Source organism: Triturus cristatus, chromosome 10, assembly GCF_964204655.1.
Source record: "Triturus cristatus chromosome 10, aTriCri1.1, whole genome shotgun sequence".
NCBI classification, from domain to species: Eukaryota; Metazoa; Chordata; class Amphibia; order Caudata; family Salamandridae; genus Triturus; species Triturus cristatus.
Genome location: NC_140593.1, coordinates 1,131,394,916 through 1,131,413,283, shown reverse-complemented (window position 1 = coordinate 1,131,413,283; position 18,368 = coordinate 1,131,394,916). Strand labels below are relative to the sequence as shown.

Genomic DNA, 18,368 nt, shown 5'->3' with positions numbered 1-18,368 from the left:
CTACTGCTTTTTAAATACCTATCTCCCCTGCAAGTCATTCCTCCTACTGGTCCTTCCTGTATCCATCGTCCAGCTTTACACTGATGATATTGCAAACCCTTTATACCTTGTTCTAACTCTGTCCCTTTGCCTCTTTAGCAATATTACCTCACACACTTGCTCAATCTCTTTTTCCACCACTTCACCCTCACACTTCCCCTTTCCTGCCCTTTCTCTCAATCTCCCTCTTTCTCTATTTATATTGCTTCTCCTCCTTGTTTGTCTCTATTTTCTGTGTTTATCTAGCTATCTTTGTCGCTCTATTACTACCTTTCTCCTGACAACCTGTCTCCCAGCCTCTTTCTCTCCCTCTCTATATATCTTACACTCTCCTTGTCTACCAAACCATTTCTACTACTCCCCTCCACCTCTCTATTCCTCTCCTGATTTCCTCTCTTACTCCACCAATGTGAATTGTTTCACTTTTCTTACTTCCATTTATTCCTCACCCCATTTTTACAATATCCCACAACTCACACCTCCTACCAGTTCCCAGGTAGGTCTTATCCCATCTCTTTCTCCTTTAAATTCATGACTCTTCTTGACATGACACATGTTTTGCAACTTTTTTGTTCCGACAGGTGACTTGATACACTTGGTCAACACTGACTCTGCTCTGAGGACAGGTGATGTCTGCAGCAACTCCCACTCCCTTACCGTGGCTTCCAAAGCATACAACCTCTCCTCGGACCTTATGCAGATACTTATGAAGGGACGGGTGCTGAACGAGGAGCCTCTCAAACTGGAAGGCGGTGAAATTGTTGCGCAGGGCAAACGGTCCGACCCCATGAACCTGCTGTGTTACTCCCAAAAGCCTGGCTGCCAGTTCTCTATCCCAGAGGCCTTCAATAGCACCTTCTCTGACCAACCCGATGTTATCCAAGTCATATTTGAACTCAAGTCTAACCCTTTCCCCTTTGGCTTCATCCACAACTACACAGTTTCCACAAAAGTAGCATCTATGGTGTTCCACACTCATAATGGGACCCAGATCCCAGTGGAAAGCCTGGAGTCTGGGAAAGCCATCACCGTAAAGATTACCAACAGCACTGTGGACAACAACATTACAGCCGGGAACACCACCATCGAGGGAAGAGGTTCTGTCAACGTGGTTATTCAGACTTCAGTTGGAAACCGAGAGGCCAGTCTGCACATACGCGTCACTTATAAAGTCTTAGATGGTAAGTCTTGTTGTGATTCATCAAGCAAGCGGCATTCAGTGGGTCTATTCAGTATGTTGTAGTTTGTTATTGGTGTTGTGGCCTCAATAATGTCTTAAAATGACTTTTCTTAGTAATAGGATACAGAAGTTGACTAGGGACCAGAAGTTAAGAAATGAAAACAAGTACCTTGGAGTCTGGTACTGTATTTCTCAAAGTGGTGCCTGCGGGCTGTAAGTGGGGATGAAGGAAAACGTGTTCCCGAGTTGTTTTCTTACAGTGACTGTTCAATGACGCTGGTGGTGAATGGGGGAAATAGATGTAAGGGTATACATCCCCACTTGGGGGTGTGCTGCTGTTCTAAAAACCCTATGGGGGATAATTCAACACTCTTAAGCTGTGTATAAATGAAGATTTAACTGAATGGGTGCTAAATATTACTCTTACTGTGATGCTCCATGGCCCACAGAGGAAATAAGGAACTATCGATAAAATGGTAGTCAGTTATTGTGTGGCGCAGTACATGATATAAGGGCAATGAATTAGGGCATCATTTTGGGGCCACAAGGGGAGGCAGCCTGGACGGCTTTATGACTCCTTGGCCCACTTTTACACAACTTCTGTTGAAGTTATTTATTTGAATGCGATATGCAGATACTGTTGAAACGTATTGTGATTTAATCAGTCAAAGGGTGTGCGGTATCACTTTTTGTATTGTATCACAGCAATAGGTCATGCATTGTCACATATTGCAATATTCTGAAATGAAAGGCAGGTTTGCTTTCCCTTCACCCAAATCCTTGATTTGGTTTAAACGACACCAGTGAATTTCATAGAAGAAATATAGATCAGTATTCTATCTTTGTCTGTGTTGGGATACACACACATACACAACACAAAGCTCTCCGTTATGTGATTCTACAACTAACACACACCAACTAGAGGGTTTATCGCTTGACTTCCTACAGGGCCCAGTTCAAAGGCATCAGTGTTTGAGCACCAGAACACATACACACTTAGTCCAGGAATCTCACTGTACCCCTCTTAGACTGTATGCATGCACCAACACACAATAACAGAGAGCCCACACAAACTCTAGAGAGGCACAGACACAAAACCTAATGAATGTTTGGCATGCTTCTAGAACTCAATACAAGGTTCTCATTCACTTTGCATACTCGCGTACAGCCACAAATGCTGACCTTTTCTGAATCAATCTTAACTGTGAACGTTGCTTATGCCAACTCCTTTCTTTTTCACCCAGAGCGTTACTTGTACAGTGAGAAGGAGCCTTTTATCACTGCATACCTTCATGAGTCTGCCAACCCCAATGAGTACAACTGCTCGGACATGAAGACGATTCGAGTTGAAGATTTCCATGGATCTGATCACAAACTCTACACATTTTTAGTCTTCCCTGGGTAAGAGTTGTATATGTTTGTAATCTCTGCTTTGCAAGAAATATTCACATCCTTCATCCCTTCATCTCTCCAGTGTCAAAGCCGCTTGGTTCATCACTTTAGAATAACAAGCATCGCAACCAAAGTCAATAGATCTCACCTGTACAAGAGCTATTGGCTTTGCCAATGTGCTTTAGACATGCTGTACACCAGCGTGGCTGCTGGTCAGCATGGCTAAAGGTTTGTGGCATAGAGGAGAGTGGTGTGGAGTAGCATAGAGTGGCATAAGATGACATAGAGTGTCATAGTGGAGTGTCGTAGAGAAGAGTGTCATCCAGAGATATACCACATCCGTCCTGTTAGCAACCAGCCTGTACGGATCATAAATGCTAAGTTAAAAGCTCTGTTACTGCCCCATCCTGCTGCCAACCTCACCCAAAGTCTACCATCCAGTGTTATACAGTTCATGTATGAAAGGTCCTTAACAATATCAATTTAGCCCAATGGCATGTATTCACAGTGTGCCACTATAAAGCAAGGGTCATAATGTGAGACTAACATAAACTTTGTTCATATCTCAATTACACATTTTGGCATGCTCCTTTAAGTGTGTTTCAAAATCTTACCAAAATACAAAATGAAGGCAAGAAGGCAGTGTTTCTCAGGATTATACCATTTGAATTAACCTGCACTTACCTTCCTGTTATAGGAGTTCTGTTCCCCATATACACTGTTTGCCAACTTCAGAATTAACTTTGTCTTTCTATGCTGCAGTGATCTCTTACCGTCAAGTGGCAGCACTTCATTCTTAGATAAATCCCTTGAATTATCTATTCACCTGCTGTTCACCTGCTGACAATAAGCAAATAAATGTATTTCAACATTTGAGGCAGTAGATCAGTTTAAGCAAAAATATGGATGTCTTTTAGTTTGAATCAACTAGTGTCGGGCAGACATGATGGAGTTTTTACTCACTCAGTTGAATCACAATCTTTGTCACACAGTCCATTCCATAGAACAATCAATTTTAGCAATCCTTCACTGTCCGTTAATACAGAAAACAAAACCTAGGATCTCAAGATAACCTACAGCGTAACAAAGACAGTTTCCCTGAATACCCGTAATCTCAAAAGCTTAATTCGAAAATCAACATCTCAATCTTATCGAACAAGCTCATCCCACTCAAAACCGGAACATCAAAGGGAAGGATCAAAGTCATAAATAAGTGGAATAGAGTGGATCTGTCTGAACTTATGCAAATCACTGTAACCTTGAATGTCTAACCCACAAGTCAATGGCTGACAAGTGCAAGATTCAATGTAACAGACACATGAGGATTTATCACAAATCGGATGAGAGAGTCCAAATCTCCTACATTGCTAAATGTACCTGCAGGGGAGCAAACCGATCATATTTAATATATATGTGTAGGAAACTGGGTTTTTGTTGCAGTTCCCCTCACCCTTTTGCCCCCTTTTTAGCTACTAGATGCTGATTTTCTCCTCTGCTAACCAGACCCCAGTGCTCTTTTCTTAAAACAAAGTGATGACTGATTGTTCTACAATTGGCCAAGGACTTCAGCACCCCTGTAAACTACACTTTTTTTGCAACTCTCAATTTCAGAGTGTATATTTACACCTAAGTTTTGATTTATATGTTTCCATCCCCTGGTGGAAACTCCTGCAACAGGATTACAAGCGTAACGTTACTACTAGTAACTTTTGACACATAGGTGAAGATCTCTGCCACAGTGGAAAGTGGAAAGAAAAATACTAAAGTTTACTCTGTTTAAAATAATACTTAAATAATTTAAATATAAATGTAAAAAAAAAAGATTTTTTCACTCTAGCGGCTCCCATTCGTCTCAATTGCTGGCCCTAGCGAGACGGTCCAAATGTCAGTTATGGGTGTCTAATAAATTCAGCACAAACTCCTTATATTACCATGGAAAAACATCTGAGACTCAGATGCAGGTGCCAACAAATACTAAGTTGTATTGGGTAATGAACCCATCGCATTTCAGCTCATCGCCATGAGCCTTGTTCACGGATTAAAATATTTATTATAGACCTAGAACTATTGAAAGTGCTACATTACATCAACACATGAAATAAATAAATAATTGAAATAAATGTATTTACTTTAAAATATTTCTTAAAAAACATATTTTTTTCAATTCCCAACTGCGGTAACATTTTTATTTTTATTTAATAGGTATTACATGTTGTTAATAGTTATATTTTGTATTAATTTTTAATAACCATTATGTATAATTATTAACATGAAACAAATATATACATATTTTAAAAGTTGAATTAATTGTATTTATTTAACATTATTTTGTGTGGGTGTTAAGATCCCTGCCTCCATTATTTTGTTTGGGAGTGCGTTGTACATGTGAGTGGCCTTGTGTGGTGCTTCACCTACTCCACTGCTGGGCTGGAGTAGATGTACTAATGTTTTGTCACCTTTAGGGTTTTAATCACTAAAGAAGTGTAGTTTGTGAATAGCAATTGGCTGACTCTTTTGCGGATGAATATTTGTAGTAGCCTGTTCCTCCATATACCGCTCCTTTATTTTCCCTATCCCCCTCCCATTTCGTAGCAAGCATTTCCCATTTTCAAGCCACTCCCCCTTGTCCCTTTTACATTTACTACAACGTAGGCTTGTGAGTGCAGAGGCCTCCAGCATACTGGCAGAGATCTTCACATAGAAAAGATAGGAGAGGCAGAAGCAGAGGTCTCTGCCCATAGGTTAGTAAATAGCATTTTATAGTACTCGAGTAGTACTGCTGTAATACTACTTCATATACTACAACAAGCAGTCTGTGAATAGGCCCCTATATTTAACGTCTGGTTCACCATAAAAGTAGGAAGCTTCACAGAGAAGTAGATCTGAAAGAGACACGTTAGTGATAGATTCCTTACCTTGGAATATCCCCAGGTGTCAGACTGGATCCGGAAACTTTTCGTCAGCAGTACCCCTGCACGTCGGTAGGCGTTGTCATACGGCTCTGCGTACGTCGCTGGCGTCGTAGCCACCGAGATGACGTTGTCGGAGCTACTTAGACTCGCCCACGTGCACTGACGTCAGTTCTTTTCTTTTTCCGCGCAGCAGCGCAGATTCAAGAGAGAGCGGTACCCATAGTTAAAAGTTTTAACTTGGTTTCTGACAACTTGTTTTGTCGAGTACTTGACTCCTGGTGCAGTAGGGATGCCTGGTTTTAAGTCCTGTAGGGCCTGCCATCGGAACATGTCAGTAGCGGACCCGCACGATGTGTGTCTCTTCTGCTTGGGGCACGCCCATGACCCGAGGTGTGCCCCTATTGTCAGGCCATGGCGCCGAAAGCTTTGCGGGAGCGTTCCCGAAAGTTGTTAGAGGTCCGGCAATCGGTTCCGCACCGATCTAGGTCCTGCTCCTGTGGGAGGTCGAGGGACCGGTCAGGGGGCCATCAACATCGCTCGCTGGAATCGAGGACAGGTAAGTCGAGGCGCCATAAAAAGTCGAAGAAGCGACGTCGCTCTTCCTCTACCCCCCACCAGTTGCGGGACACAGTGGAGGGGGCGGGGGATCACCCCCCCGCAGCTCCGTTGGAGCCTCCGTTGTTGCCTGCGGCCTACCCACCCTTTCCAGACCCACACGCGACTTCGGATGAGGTGCAGGCCTTCGTGTCAGCCTTGCGCCATTTGTTTGCCCCTTTGGGCCCAGCGGAACCGTTGGGTGGGTCTGCCCCCGTGCCGCCGCCTTTGGCCTCAGCTACGCTGGTGCCCTGCCCGGCGCCGGCGCAGGCTCCGGCTTCTCCAGCTCCTCCGGATCCATCCAGGATTAGTCTCTTACCCCCCGATTCCATTACCGGCCTCCTCAACAACCGGTGGATGAAGGGGAGTACTGGGAGGGGTCGGAGGACCATCTTGCAGCTCAATGCGAGGATGAGCCTGAATGGGAAGGCGACATGGAGGGTCCAGTGGATCTGGATTTCTCTCCACACCCTGTTACACTATCCCCTTCTTCCGTGGCTACGGAGGAGGTTGGGACTTTTTCAGTGGTATTGCGTAGGGCGGCTGAGGCTCTTAACCTCGAGCTCCCTTCTGTGCCTATCAGGACCAATCTCCTGACCGAGGTGCTTCAGCCACAGTCTTCATCCACGGAGCCGTTGCTGCCCTTCAATGAGGCGCTTTCTGACATCCTGTTGAGCACCTGGAACAAACCTAACACAGGGGTTCCTGTAGATAAGGGTGTGGCACGCCGCCATCGCCCTGCGCCGGGCGACCCCAGCTTTCTCACACAGCACCCGACGCCTGAGAGTCTGGTTGTCCAGGCATCTGCCTCGCCGAGTGCATTCCCTTCTGCTCCTCCAGACAAGGAGTCTACGAAACTGGAGCAGTTTGGGAAAAAGATTTTCACTTCTGCCAGTTCCGGGTTGCGAGCGGTGAATACTGCGTGCTCGTTGGGCCGCTATTCCCATTCTGTATGGGATACCGTGGCACAGGTGCTACCTCAGTGCCCTGTGGAGGCATGGACGGTTCTCTCCCAGGCCATTACCGAGGGAAGAGATGCTGCTAAATTTACCATTCGTTGTGGGCTTGACACAGCCGATTCCCTCGGCAGGGCACTTTCCATAACGGTGGCGCTACGCCGTAATGCTTAGCTCAGAACTACTGGCTTCTCCAGGGATGTCCAGAACACTTTGTTGGACATGCCTTTTATTGGCACATGCCTCTTTGGTGACAAGGCGGATAGCACCTTGGAACGCTTTAAGGACTCCTGGGCTAAGGCCCAGTCCTTGGGTCTCGCCACCACGCGTACTCCCTCGGGGTCCTCCTTTCGAGGTCAGGGTCGAGGCGCCCAAACGCATTCCTTTCAGACCCGCAAGCTTGCGCAGCCGCAGTCTCAGCGCAGCCATGGACGTGGGACCACCGTGGTGCAAGTCAATCCACCACCGCCCCTGCCGCCGCCTCAAAACCTTCCTAGTCCGGTGTTTCAGGCCCATCAGATGCCAGTGGATGGCAGGATTCGCCATCACCTTCCCCACTGGCGCACCAATCCCTCGGACAGGTGGGTTCTGCAAATAGTCCGCGGGGGTTACTCCCACCCCTTCGAGTCTACCCCTCCAGCCATGCCACCTCAGTACAACCGCATGTCGGGGGATCACTTGTCACTTCTCCAACAGGAAGTTGCTGACCTCTTGGCCAAGGTGGCCTTCGAGCGCGTTCCGACGCCAGAAGTAGGTCGTGGTTGTGGTTGTTATTCCCACTACTTCGTGGTTCCAAAGAAGGACAAAAGCCTGCGTCCTATCTTAGACCTCCCGAACGTCAATCGCTTTGTCCAGAAGGAGAAGTTCAAGATGCTCACGCTTGCTCAAGTCTTGACTGCCCTAGACCCGTAAGACTGGCTGGAAGCATTGGACTTGCAGGATGCTTGGTTTCATATCCCCATCCTGCCGGTCCACCAGCGTTACCTACGGTTCATGGTAGGCCTCGAGCACTTTCAGTTCACTGTGCTCCCTTTCGGCCTTACCAGCGCCCCTCTGGTGTTCATGAAAGTGATGGCGGTGGTCGCAGCTCATCTGCGCAGATCAGGGGTTTCAGTCTTCCCCTATCTCGATGACTGGCTGATGAAGGTCTCTCACCTCAAGACTGCGGCCGACCTCCTGCATTTGCTGGGGTTTTCCATCAACCTGCCGAAGTCGCACCCGATTCCCTCTCAGAAGCTCCTCTTCATCGGAGCGGTTCTGGATACGGTGCAGTTTTGGGTTTATCCTCCCGAACAGCGAGTCCGGGACATTCGGGCTATGATTCTGATCTTTTGGCCCTGGTCTTGGGTTTCGGTCAGGAAGACCCTGAGGCTGCTGGGCCTCATGGCCTCCTGCATCCTGCTGATCTATCATGCCAGATGGCAAATGCGGGATCTGCAGTGGGACCTGAAGTTCCAGTGGACGCAGCATCGGGGGAACCTGTCAGACTACGTCTAGATCTCGGAGGGCACTGCACAGGACTTGCAGTTGTGGCTCACGAACCAGCGTTGGGTCAGCGGCAGGTCCCTCTCCCTTCCCCAACCTGAGCACACAGTAGTGACGGACGCGTCCCTCCTGGAATGGGACGGCCACATGGGAGAGGCGCAGATCGGAGGCCTCTGGTCTCCGGCGGAGTCCAAGCTCCATATCAATCTTTTGGCGCTCAGGGCGATCCTACTTACACTAAAAGCATTCCTTCCCTCTGTCAAGGGGAGAGTGGTGCAGGTTTTCACAGACAACACCACCGCCATGTGGTACTGCAAAAAGCAGGGCGGGGTGGGGTCGTTGGGCTCTGCGTCTCTGGACATGGCTGGAACGTCAAGGCATTTCCTTGGTGGTTCAACACCTGGCAGGTACACTGAATGCCAGGACGGACGAACTCAGCCGCAGATGCATGTTGGATCACGAATGGCGTCTTCACTCGGAGGTGGTACAAGGTCTCTTTCAGCAGTGGGGAGAACCTTTGTTAGATCTATTCGCCACCGATCCGACTGCAAATTCGGGAGGATCTCCTGTCGCAGCAACAGGGGACGGTCCACCACCCGAACCTGTCCAGCCTCCGACTCCTTGCATGGAGATTGAGCGGTGGCAGCTGATTCCATTTGACTTGCCTCCTGAAGTCTGTAATGTAATTCTGGCAGCCAGGCGTCCCTCCACTAAAACGGTATACGCCTGTCGGTGGTAAAAATTTGTGGCATGGTGCACAGCGAAAGCTGTAGATCCTCTTGCTGCCCCTCTTTCTGAGGTCCTATTGTTCCTTCTCTCTTTGGCCCAGCAGGGCTCTGCTCTGGGCACTATCAAGGGCTACCTGTCTGCACCTTCAGCCTTTCTTAGGCTGCCTGATCAGCCCTCTCTTTTGAAGTCCCCAGTTGCCAATAGATTTCGCAAAGGCATTACTCACCTTTTCCCTCCTATTCCTTTTGTGATGCCTCAATGGGACTTGAACCTGGTTCTCACATACTTGATGTGCGCTCCCTTTTAGCCTCTTCATAACTGTCCTTTGCGGTTATTGACTTTGAAAACTGTCTTCCTAGTGACCATCACCTCCGCTAGACGGGTGAGTGAGCTCCAGGCTCTTTCATGTAAACCTCCTTTCCTGGCGATTCATCCGGACAAGGTTGTGCTTCGACCGCGTCCTTCCTTCCTACCAAAAGTAGTCTCTGCCTTTTATCTTGGGCAAACTGTCACTCTGCCCACTTTCTTTCCGCCTCCGCACCCTTCAAGAGAAGAGGAGAGGCTCCACCGTCTGGACCCAAAACGTGCGCTTTCGTTCTATCTCAACCGCACCCAACAGTTCCGGGTGGATGACCAGCTCTTTGTTGGCTACGTGGGCGCCAAGAAAGACCGGGCTGTACACAAGCGAACTATCTCTTGATGGGTTGTCTTGTGCATTAAAGCCTGTTACTCTCTGGCTAAAAAGGAACCTCCGGTTGGGCTACAAACCCATTCTACCAGGGCGACAGCAGCTACTACAGCATTGGGACGTGGTATCCCCCGTCAAGACATCTGTCAGCCGGCCACTTGGGCCTCGTTGCATAATTTCACTAAGCACTATTGCCTTGACAGTCAGGTCCGAAGAGACGGCTTCTTTGGCCGTTCAGTTCTCCGTGACTTTCTGGTGTAATCTCACTTCGCAGACCCACCACCGGGGTTGGTATTGCTTGGGTATGTATTCTAAGGTAAGGAATCTATCACTATTGTGTCTCTTTCAGATGCACAAGTTACTTGTGTAACGATATATCTGTAAGAGACATTAGTTAGTGATAGATTCCAACAAAGACAATAAATAACACTGGGATGTCATTACAGGTTGCACGGAGTGATGTTTCTGAAAGTTTTTCTGTGAAAGTTTTCCAGGGTACAGAATTCCACGCAGTACATCCGAGAGATTCCACACCTAGTAATACCCCATCTGGAAATATCACCTCTGCTTCCAGTTACATATTCCACATGTTAAAAGCAAGTGAAATATGTGACTTGAGAAGGGCCCAGAATTCAGGTACAATTTCTGGGAGCTGCATCTTATTTGCCATTCAGGACACAAAACTCGTAATTGCATTGTCTTTTGGTAGAGCGAACTAGTAACAGTAAGGTACCGGTCCAGAATTACCACTTCACTTTCACTAGGCGACTCGTAACAATGCCACTTTTAAGTGTATATATGCTAGTGATGTAATTGTAGTGTCCAGTGAGCTAATATATGGGTTATGTGAAAACCTAAAACTGAGATTTCATCACAATTGAATGATGAAGACAATTGCTTACAAAATATAAAGTCACAGGATGATAGCGTAAAGTGAATGTTTATATAAGTAATGGAATTATGTGGGTTTGATCTTGTTTAGTGGTGAAGGTACAGCAGAGGAACATCATGTGAACATTACCAACCACTATCGCTGGTCTGCAGTGGAGGTGACCGTGGGCTTGTACACATCCCTGTGCCAGTACTTCAATGAGAACGAGAAAAGGTGGGAGACCGAGGGCATGGCTGCATTGGCGGACACCTCACCGGAGCAAGCGGTCTGCCTGACTCACCACCTCACTTCTTTTGGAGCCAGTCTCTTCGTCCCCCCAAGTTCGGTTCACTTCATATTCCCTGTGAGTAGAAAGACTTGTAAGCTTTAGGGTAACTGGAAAGCATGTTTTTCATTGTCTTCTACAGTGGCGGACCGCTAGAAGCGCTGTGCCCCTTTCAGAACAGCATTGATGGTTCAGTGTTTTGTGCTAAGCAGTACCAACCAAATTTACCTTTTGTGCTCCCACTCACCATCCACTAATCGTCAAATCATTCAGAATGCATTGAACAACTTTCCTTCTCACTGTTCATTAACTGAACTATCAATTATGACTGTTTCCTTTATATATGAAAAAAGTGTGTTATTATTAAAATATTTAAAATACGTGTCATTATCTCCACAATGTCCAAATTGATAAACATACAGTACAAAACACCACAATAAAATCTAGAATCTAAAAACAGACATACTCTTACTTGCAGTATACATTTTAGCTTATTCAGAGTCATAATCAATCTTCTATTTGTCTGCATCCACAATATATTGTAAGTTCTAAGTATCTACAAATAATTGCAATCAAATACTGTATATTTAAAAATATCCTTGGACATATTGGGGCACATACATCAAGCTAAAGAATTGCGTTTCCTTAATAGCGATTTCTAAGGAATCTCCAAGCTATAAATGTGGCAGGCTGACCGGTCTAAACTGCTAAACTGCTCAACTTGTCCAACATCACTTTAAGCATCTTCTACACTACCCACATGATGGCAGAGCCAGTGAAAGTTTGATGTTGATAAGACAACTTTTTAGCACCTTAAAATAGGGTGGTAAAGTGAAGAGCAGAACAAAGGGGACTCTCACAACTGCCCTCCAACAAATCTGCCCATAGTGTTAGTGAGAAATGTTTTCATTACCTGATATTGAAAAGGATAATCCTCTTAATAAAATAGGATTGACTCAGTGGTTCACACGGTTATTCCATTACAGAACAATGTAGACTTATGATATGGAAATTAATGAAAAACTGAGATATCTGAAAGGCTTACTAGGACCAGTCTCCAAACACTGCATTATAACATTTACATCTAAAGGAAGTTTGTAAATTCCCAGATCATTTTTCTAATCTGAGCAGGATTGCCAATTAGCCAAGCACTTCTTACTTCAGCTTCCAAATAAAAGCCATAATTCATATTGGTTTGGAATCATAGCCTATAAAGGGCCAGATGTATGAGCGCTTTTTGCTGTCGCAAAAGGTCCAATAAAAAAAAATCAGGCCATTTGCGACCGTAAAAAAGCTTTTTGGTTTGCAAGAAAACTAAATTGCGATTCAGTAACACAGTATTTTGGAATAGTTATGCAAATGGACAAATTGTCACTGGTTCAAGCAATTTTATTTAACTCTTTAAGTGACCATTATAGTTGTTACCATCCATTTGGAAGTGTATTAATGTCATGGGTTCAATCTCACTTATAGTTTTGTGATTTATTCTGCAGCCTCCTCCTCCTGGAATTAACTACATTGTCCTTCTTACGTGCGCTGTCTGTTTTGTGACATACTCTGTGGCAGCCTTCATTGTGCACAAACTGGACCTGATCGATGTGAACAGGGTGGGAGTCATTCCGTTCTGCGGCAAGAGCGGCTTCTTTAAGTATGAGATCTTGGTGAAGACGGGATGGGGCAGAGGATCTGGTAAGTCTCTCAGTCATCCTTGGAAATACATTTGGATTGCGATGTACCAAGTATGATTGTGTCTCCAGATCGCTGAGCAGGGTGAATGGGATTGGTCTCTTGCTGAATATGGCCTTTCCTGGTATGAGGGCCCTCAGATACTTGGTCTCGCAAAGACAGCTGCTTGTCTGTCTCTTGGTTACATAAATGGATTTTTCTTTCTTCTTGATAACTAAATTGCATGCAAAATAGACACACAATTACTTTTTTTTTTTAAAGGTAAGGTTTATCACAGAAACAGCATGACTTCTAATTTAAAGGAAGTTGTATGAGGCTAGATAGTGAACACCCAAATGTGTGATTATGGCTAGTTGCATGGGTGGAAGGCATATTTAACCCTCCACTAAACAAATTGACCTTGCATTCCTTGTGCTGAAGTAAAGAAATATCTGTCCCATCTCACTCTTCCAGTCAACCAAGAACTCTACCCATGAACTCCCAAGCAACACTTCATGAGTGGTTTCAAAGTAAAGAAGCAACTCCCGCCTACTCAAACTCCCAGCTAAGACCACGCACCCTCCGTCCTCCATCCCAGTCAAGTACCCTTCGACAGAGCCAAGGAGCGCTGTACTCACCAAAGATTTCAACTTCAGCTAGCTTAAGTGCTGACACAATAGAGGTGCCATTTTTTTCTACTGAGCCCTTGGAATCTCACGATGTACTTAACTAGTGAGTGAAATTGAGGCTCTCATTACTCTGCCAGCAGTATATTCTTCTTCCCTTTAGCCCACATTTAGGTTGTCCTCTATGCCATGACTTCATTGAATTCAACAACTATTGAAGGATGCCCACCATGGTAACGGAGATGTTAGTTTGGGATTAATGCATCCAGCGTGTCTCTGTCCATTGCTCCCTATGAAAGCTATTTATTCTTGAGTAGGCAAGGTGGGTTTATTGTTCACCATGGCTGTGTCGGATAATGCTAGTGCTGACCACCACTTCAGAAGAGGTAGCAACCATGATAATGCTGCCTATCACCTGCTCATTATTTGACACCAAGGGTAAAAATGTCCACCCCTAAGGAAGAATTTCAAGACCTGATAATGGTATCCACAGCTGGCAGAGACGCACCCTCCAGGGCAATGCTGTGGATCAGTGGTGGTGTTGCCTGCCAAAGTAGTGCTGTCCCTCTCTTGGAAAATTGCGGTACCATGATAATGTTGCCCATCACTGAGAAATTATTTTCTGCTCAGCAAATAGAGTTTATCACTTTGGAAGCACGGCCCACCGTGATATTGTTGTCTGTTGCTGACAGATTATTGTCTACCACAAGTGGGAGAGTAATATTCACCACCATGATGTCATCCTGAAAATGCTGGATATCGCTAATAGAGTATTTCCCACTGTGATAACTGTTCCTCCCCAGGGCAGTATTGTCCACCATGTGAATGCTTCAAAGCGTCATCCCAATACTTCTGTCACTATGATGGTGCCTACCGACGGGAGTTATTTACAGCGTAGTAATGCCATCCACTCTTGGGATATTTATATCGGTGGTATTGCTGCCCATTACTACAACATTAAGCCCAACATAATATTGTGTAATAAATTCAGCTATCTGTTAAAAACAATTTGGAAATTAGTCCCTTTCCTATCATTATAAGATTTATAAGTCAATCGGAATGGCAATTGTTATATCAAGATTAGGTACGCAAATTCCATTTGAACTTAGAACTTTAGAAATTAGAACTTAGAACATTAGAAATTAGAACTTAGAACTTCCGAACAATGCCATCCATAGACTACAAGTGATAGAATATTAGGCTGCCCACCTCATTGGCAACCTTCCTAGGAACTCACATGTAACGCCACTATTAAGGCAACTGGATTGGTAGACAGTGAAACAGAAGACTCCCTGTATCACAATTATGTCAATCAGTTGCTCAGGCCCTCACTTTCTGAAATAGAAGACCAACAACTATACCTCCCCCTGAACACTCTGATCTACTATACTAAATTACCTAGTTATTCCTAGATACTCAATGAAAGGCCTATGTGGTCGGAGCTTTTCCATTGCACGTACGCTATGGAACGTACTCCCGGAGTATCTCCAACTGAAAACTTTGTTTCTCCCATTCCGAAAGAATTTTAAAAAACTTTGCTAGTGAGACAGGCACACAACCTTTAGGGGGGCAGTGCATCAGTCCATGGATTAGTTGTCTCACTCTCTCCTCGTTACTTTATCACCAAGAAAACTTTGGTGAACGTGCACTTTACAAATTTGCTAACATAACACAATGTAAAATAATGCTGTCTATCACTGTGAGAGTATTGCCCCCTGCAGGAAAGTGGATTATTATTTGGGGAGGACAAGTGGAAGGCTAGATGTCACCTGAATTTACTAAAAGAAACCTGTACTCAATCCCCAGTAAAATAACACAAATCAGTCAGGATTAAATCAAAAGCAATGTTTAAAGTATTTAAGCAGTGCTTACAGAGTAGAAAAAGTTACACCAAACTTAATAAAATTTCACAACCAATTTTAAAATAAAGAGAAACATTCTATGAGCAAAAAAAGACCATAATGACAAATATCAAATAAAAGGAACTGGATGTATGAATTTATAAAAATGTAAGTGAATATAGCGCCAAAAAGCACAAAGCGCTAATGATTATCTTTAGAAGCGGTAGACCAAGAACCACACGCAATTTGAGGCCGACCATGAAGAAGCTGTAGTCCAATAGAACAAGTAGATTGGTCCTGATAAAAGTCTGGAAGTCAAAAAGTTCAAAAACGTTTCTAAGTCCCACTTCCGAAAGAGACTTCTTCACGTTTTTGAAGAAAAGCATTGGAATTTCTTCTAAGACACAACACAGAAATGAACTTTGTCACATTGTCACATTTTTAAGAAGAAAAGCCCTCGCTGAGCAGGCTGCGACTGAAAGTGCAGCTGCTGCTGTGGAACAGAAGGCTGGATAATTTTGGCAGGTTGGTCTCGTTGGAGCTATCTGGGACTAAGCTGATATTCAATCTGATGCAGTGGAGCTGCCAGTTGGAACATTATTCCCATAATTTCCCCCGAAGCTCTGGATTAAAAGTTTAAACAAGTTTCCACACTTTCTTCAGGTGCCCAAACAACCACAGCCGTATACTTCTATGGCCTCTTCACGACCTCAGGGAAGGGCACTAGGAAACTCTCGGGGTGTCAGGCAGAGGCCAACAGAAAAGTCCAGTCCAGGTCTAATTTCCACTGGTCAGCTGGGTGCTTCAGAGAAACCTCTTGCAGCTTGTTGATTCCCTGTAGCCACAAAAAAGGTCAACCAAATGACCCTTGGAGTCCACTTCTTTGTCCTGGGTACAAGAGGGACCATCAGGGCTGCTTTCAAGTCACCGACAGTGGGTGCAGTTCTCTTCTGATCGTCCAAATGTCCAGTAAGTGTTCAGAGGATGGTACCTTGTGATGCCCCATTTATGCCTGGCACCCGTTAGTGGATAGGGTGACTCTCGGCCACTCACTGACCAAGTTGGTAAAAGTTCAACCCTCCCCACTTTTCAGCAATTCCTCTTTGCCCTACTCCAAACAATCCCACTGTGCCCCTCTCAAAACTCAAGATGAAGAAACCCTTTTCCCCCTGCTGCAGAGCCTGTGTGCCAACCCAAAGCTGTACCCAAGATAATGAGCAGCCCCATACAATGTGGTCCCTCAAAACTGATTCTGGGTGTAGGTTTTCTCCCACTGCGTTTGGTGCCAGCCTGACAATGGGGACAAAAGCTGGGGCTTTTTCAGGGGTCACCTAACATTTACTTGGGACAGTGTAGACCTTTTTGAAGTAAGTCATGTTCATTGGCCCATATAACATGCTCTTCCTACCAGCGGTAGAAAATCCCAGGCTATTATCTCTGCTCTAGGAGCTGTTTTCACAACTCTTCACAATTAATCCCCAGCAGCTTCAACCAGGGTAAAGGTATATTTAATACAAATCTGACCTCACCATTAGATTGGATTTTTAATATATTTATAAAAATAAGTATTTGAATTGAGTGTGTAGCTGGTACAAGCCAAAAATTATAGATTAAACTGTATAATCTATACTTTGATGGTTCCTACGTGCCAGCTACAGCCTGACTAGCGACAATTTCGCTTTGGAATTAGTTACTGGGGGAACTTGCGATTTCTAATGCCACACGTTCCGCTCTTAAATAATATGCATCCTACCTCGTGGTCAGCAAGATGTGCTTAGGGTTGACTTATTTAACATTTAAATTCAGGTTTTCTTACCTGTCAAAGGGGTGAATCTGATTGGTCAGGACAGTAGGTTTCAAGCTGCTGCTGTGAGGCTATACAGGATAGGCATGAAGTCATGCTTTCACTGTCACTTTATTGGATGGTAAAATACACGCTGCAATCCACAAGTGGCATTTAACTTTCCATGCCGTGGGTGTGCATCTGCACCATATACTATGGCTTTATTGAAAAGTTAAATGTACTAATCAGGCTAAGGGGTCAAGGCAGGGCTGGCATTAGGGCAGTGCGATTGGTGCAGCCGCACTAGGTGCAGACCTGTGGGGGGGGGCGCAGACTTCAAGGGGGGTTGCTGTGTTTAGCAATAATTTATGATTGGTGAGATGAGGGATACTTTTTCCCAGTGATAGTGGGAGAATCTGAGGAGGTGGTCATGAGGTGTGGGGACGCCATAAATGATTGTCGCACTGGGTGCCACCAGCGCTAAAGCCGGCCCTGGTTTAAGGCACATACATCAGACAGTGGAAAGCAGTGTCCCAGTGTTAGAGTTCAAAATTACCAGTTGGTGAATACCAAAAAAAGAAAAACTGGGGATAATCACCCAAAAAGAGGTCAATTTGCAACGCCCTCCATGGAAAAGCTGCCCACTGCCTCTTCCACGCCTCTGTCTCTACAACTTTCAGTCCCCCAAATGAATGACTGTGCAGCACCTCACCGAGTAAAACCACCACTATAACAAGGCTGAAATACCTGCAATTATCAGCACGCTGAAGCCCACACAGTCTTTCCTTGTGAAGCCTGCAATACCGGCGTCATCAAACCTGCCAATCAGTACTCATTCCTATCTTCACAAAATGTGTCACTTTCTCCCTTCAGTTTGTGGGCATCCCAAAAATGTTTTGATCACGCACTTATAACCCCACATTAAAAAAAACTAGCGTGGATCCAAAATCTTTGTCAATTTACGGAACAATGTTATGCCTCTCTAGCCTCGCCAAGGTTCTTGAAATGCTGATACATTTCTTGCACTCCCAGAACAGCATCATTGGTGGAATGACATTGAGCCTGGGTTCCTTCCCTGGTGAGCAACAGAGGTTTCCATCATGAACATCTGGAAAAAATTGTTCACGGACTGTTGTACCAGGCACTAGAATGTGTATTGATCATGCTCGATGCGTCACTTGCATTGAAAATGCCTATAATATTGGGTCAAATATAGTTTGGTGGACTAGTGCTTCCGCCATAAGACAACAGATGTACAGCTCCACCAATCTTGCAGTTCTCCACCCCATTTAGAGGTGGGGAAACTGCAGGATTGTGGTCA

At 45.1% G+C, this 18,368-nt stretch overlaps 1 protein-coding gene across 1 annotated transcript in view; it reads left to right on the top strand.

The window, feature by feature from the left end:
* PKD1 (polycystin 1, transient receptor potential channel interacting) overlaps positions 1-18,368 on the top strand; it is a 408,256-nt gene that overhangs the window by 316,109 nt on the left and 73,779 nt on the right. Inside the window, exons 23-26 of the mRNA XM_085629406.1 lie at positions 621-1,220; positions 2,464-2,620; positions 10,958-11,210; positions 12,626-12,821. Of these exons, the coding sequence (XP_085485532.1) occupies positions 621-1,220; positions 2,464-2,620; positions 10,958-11,210; positions 12,626-12,821 (1,206 nt within the window). The remainder of the gene's footprint in view (positions 1-620; positions 1,221-2,463; positions 2,621-10,957; positions 11,211-12,625; positions 12,822-18,368) is intronic.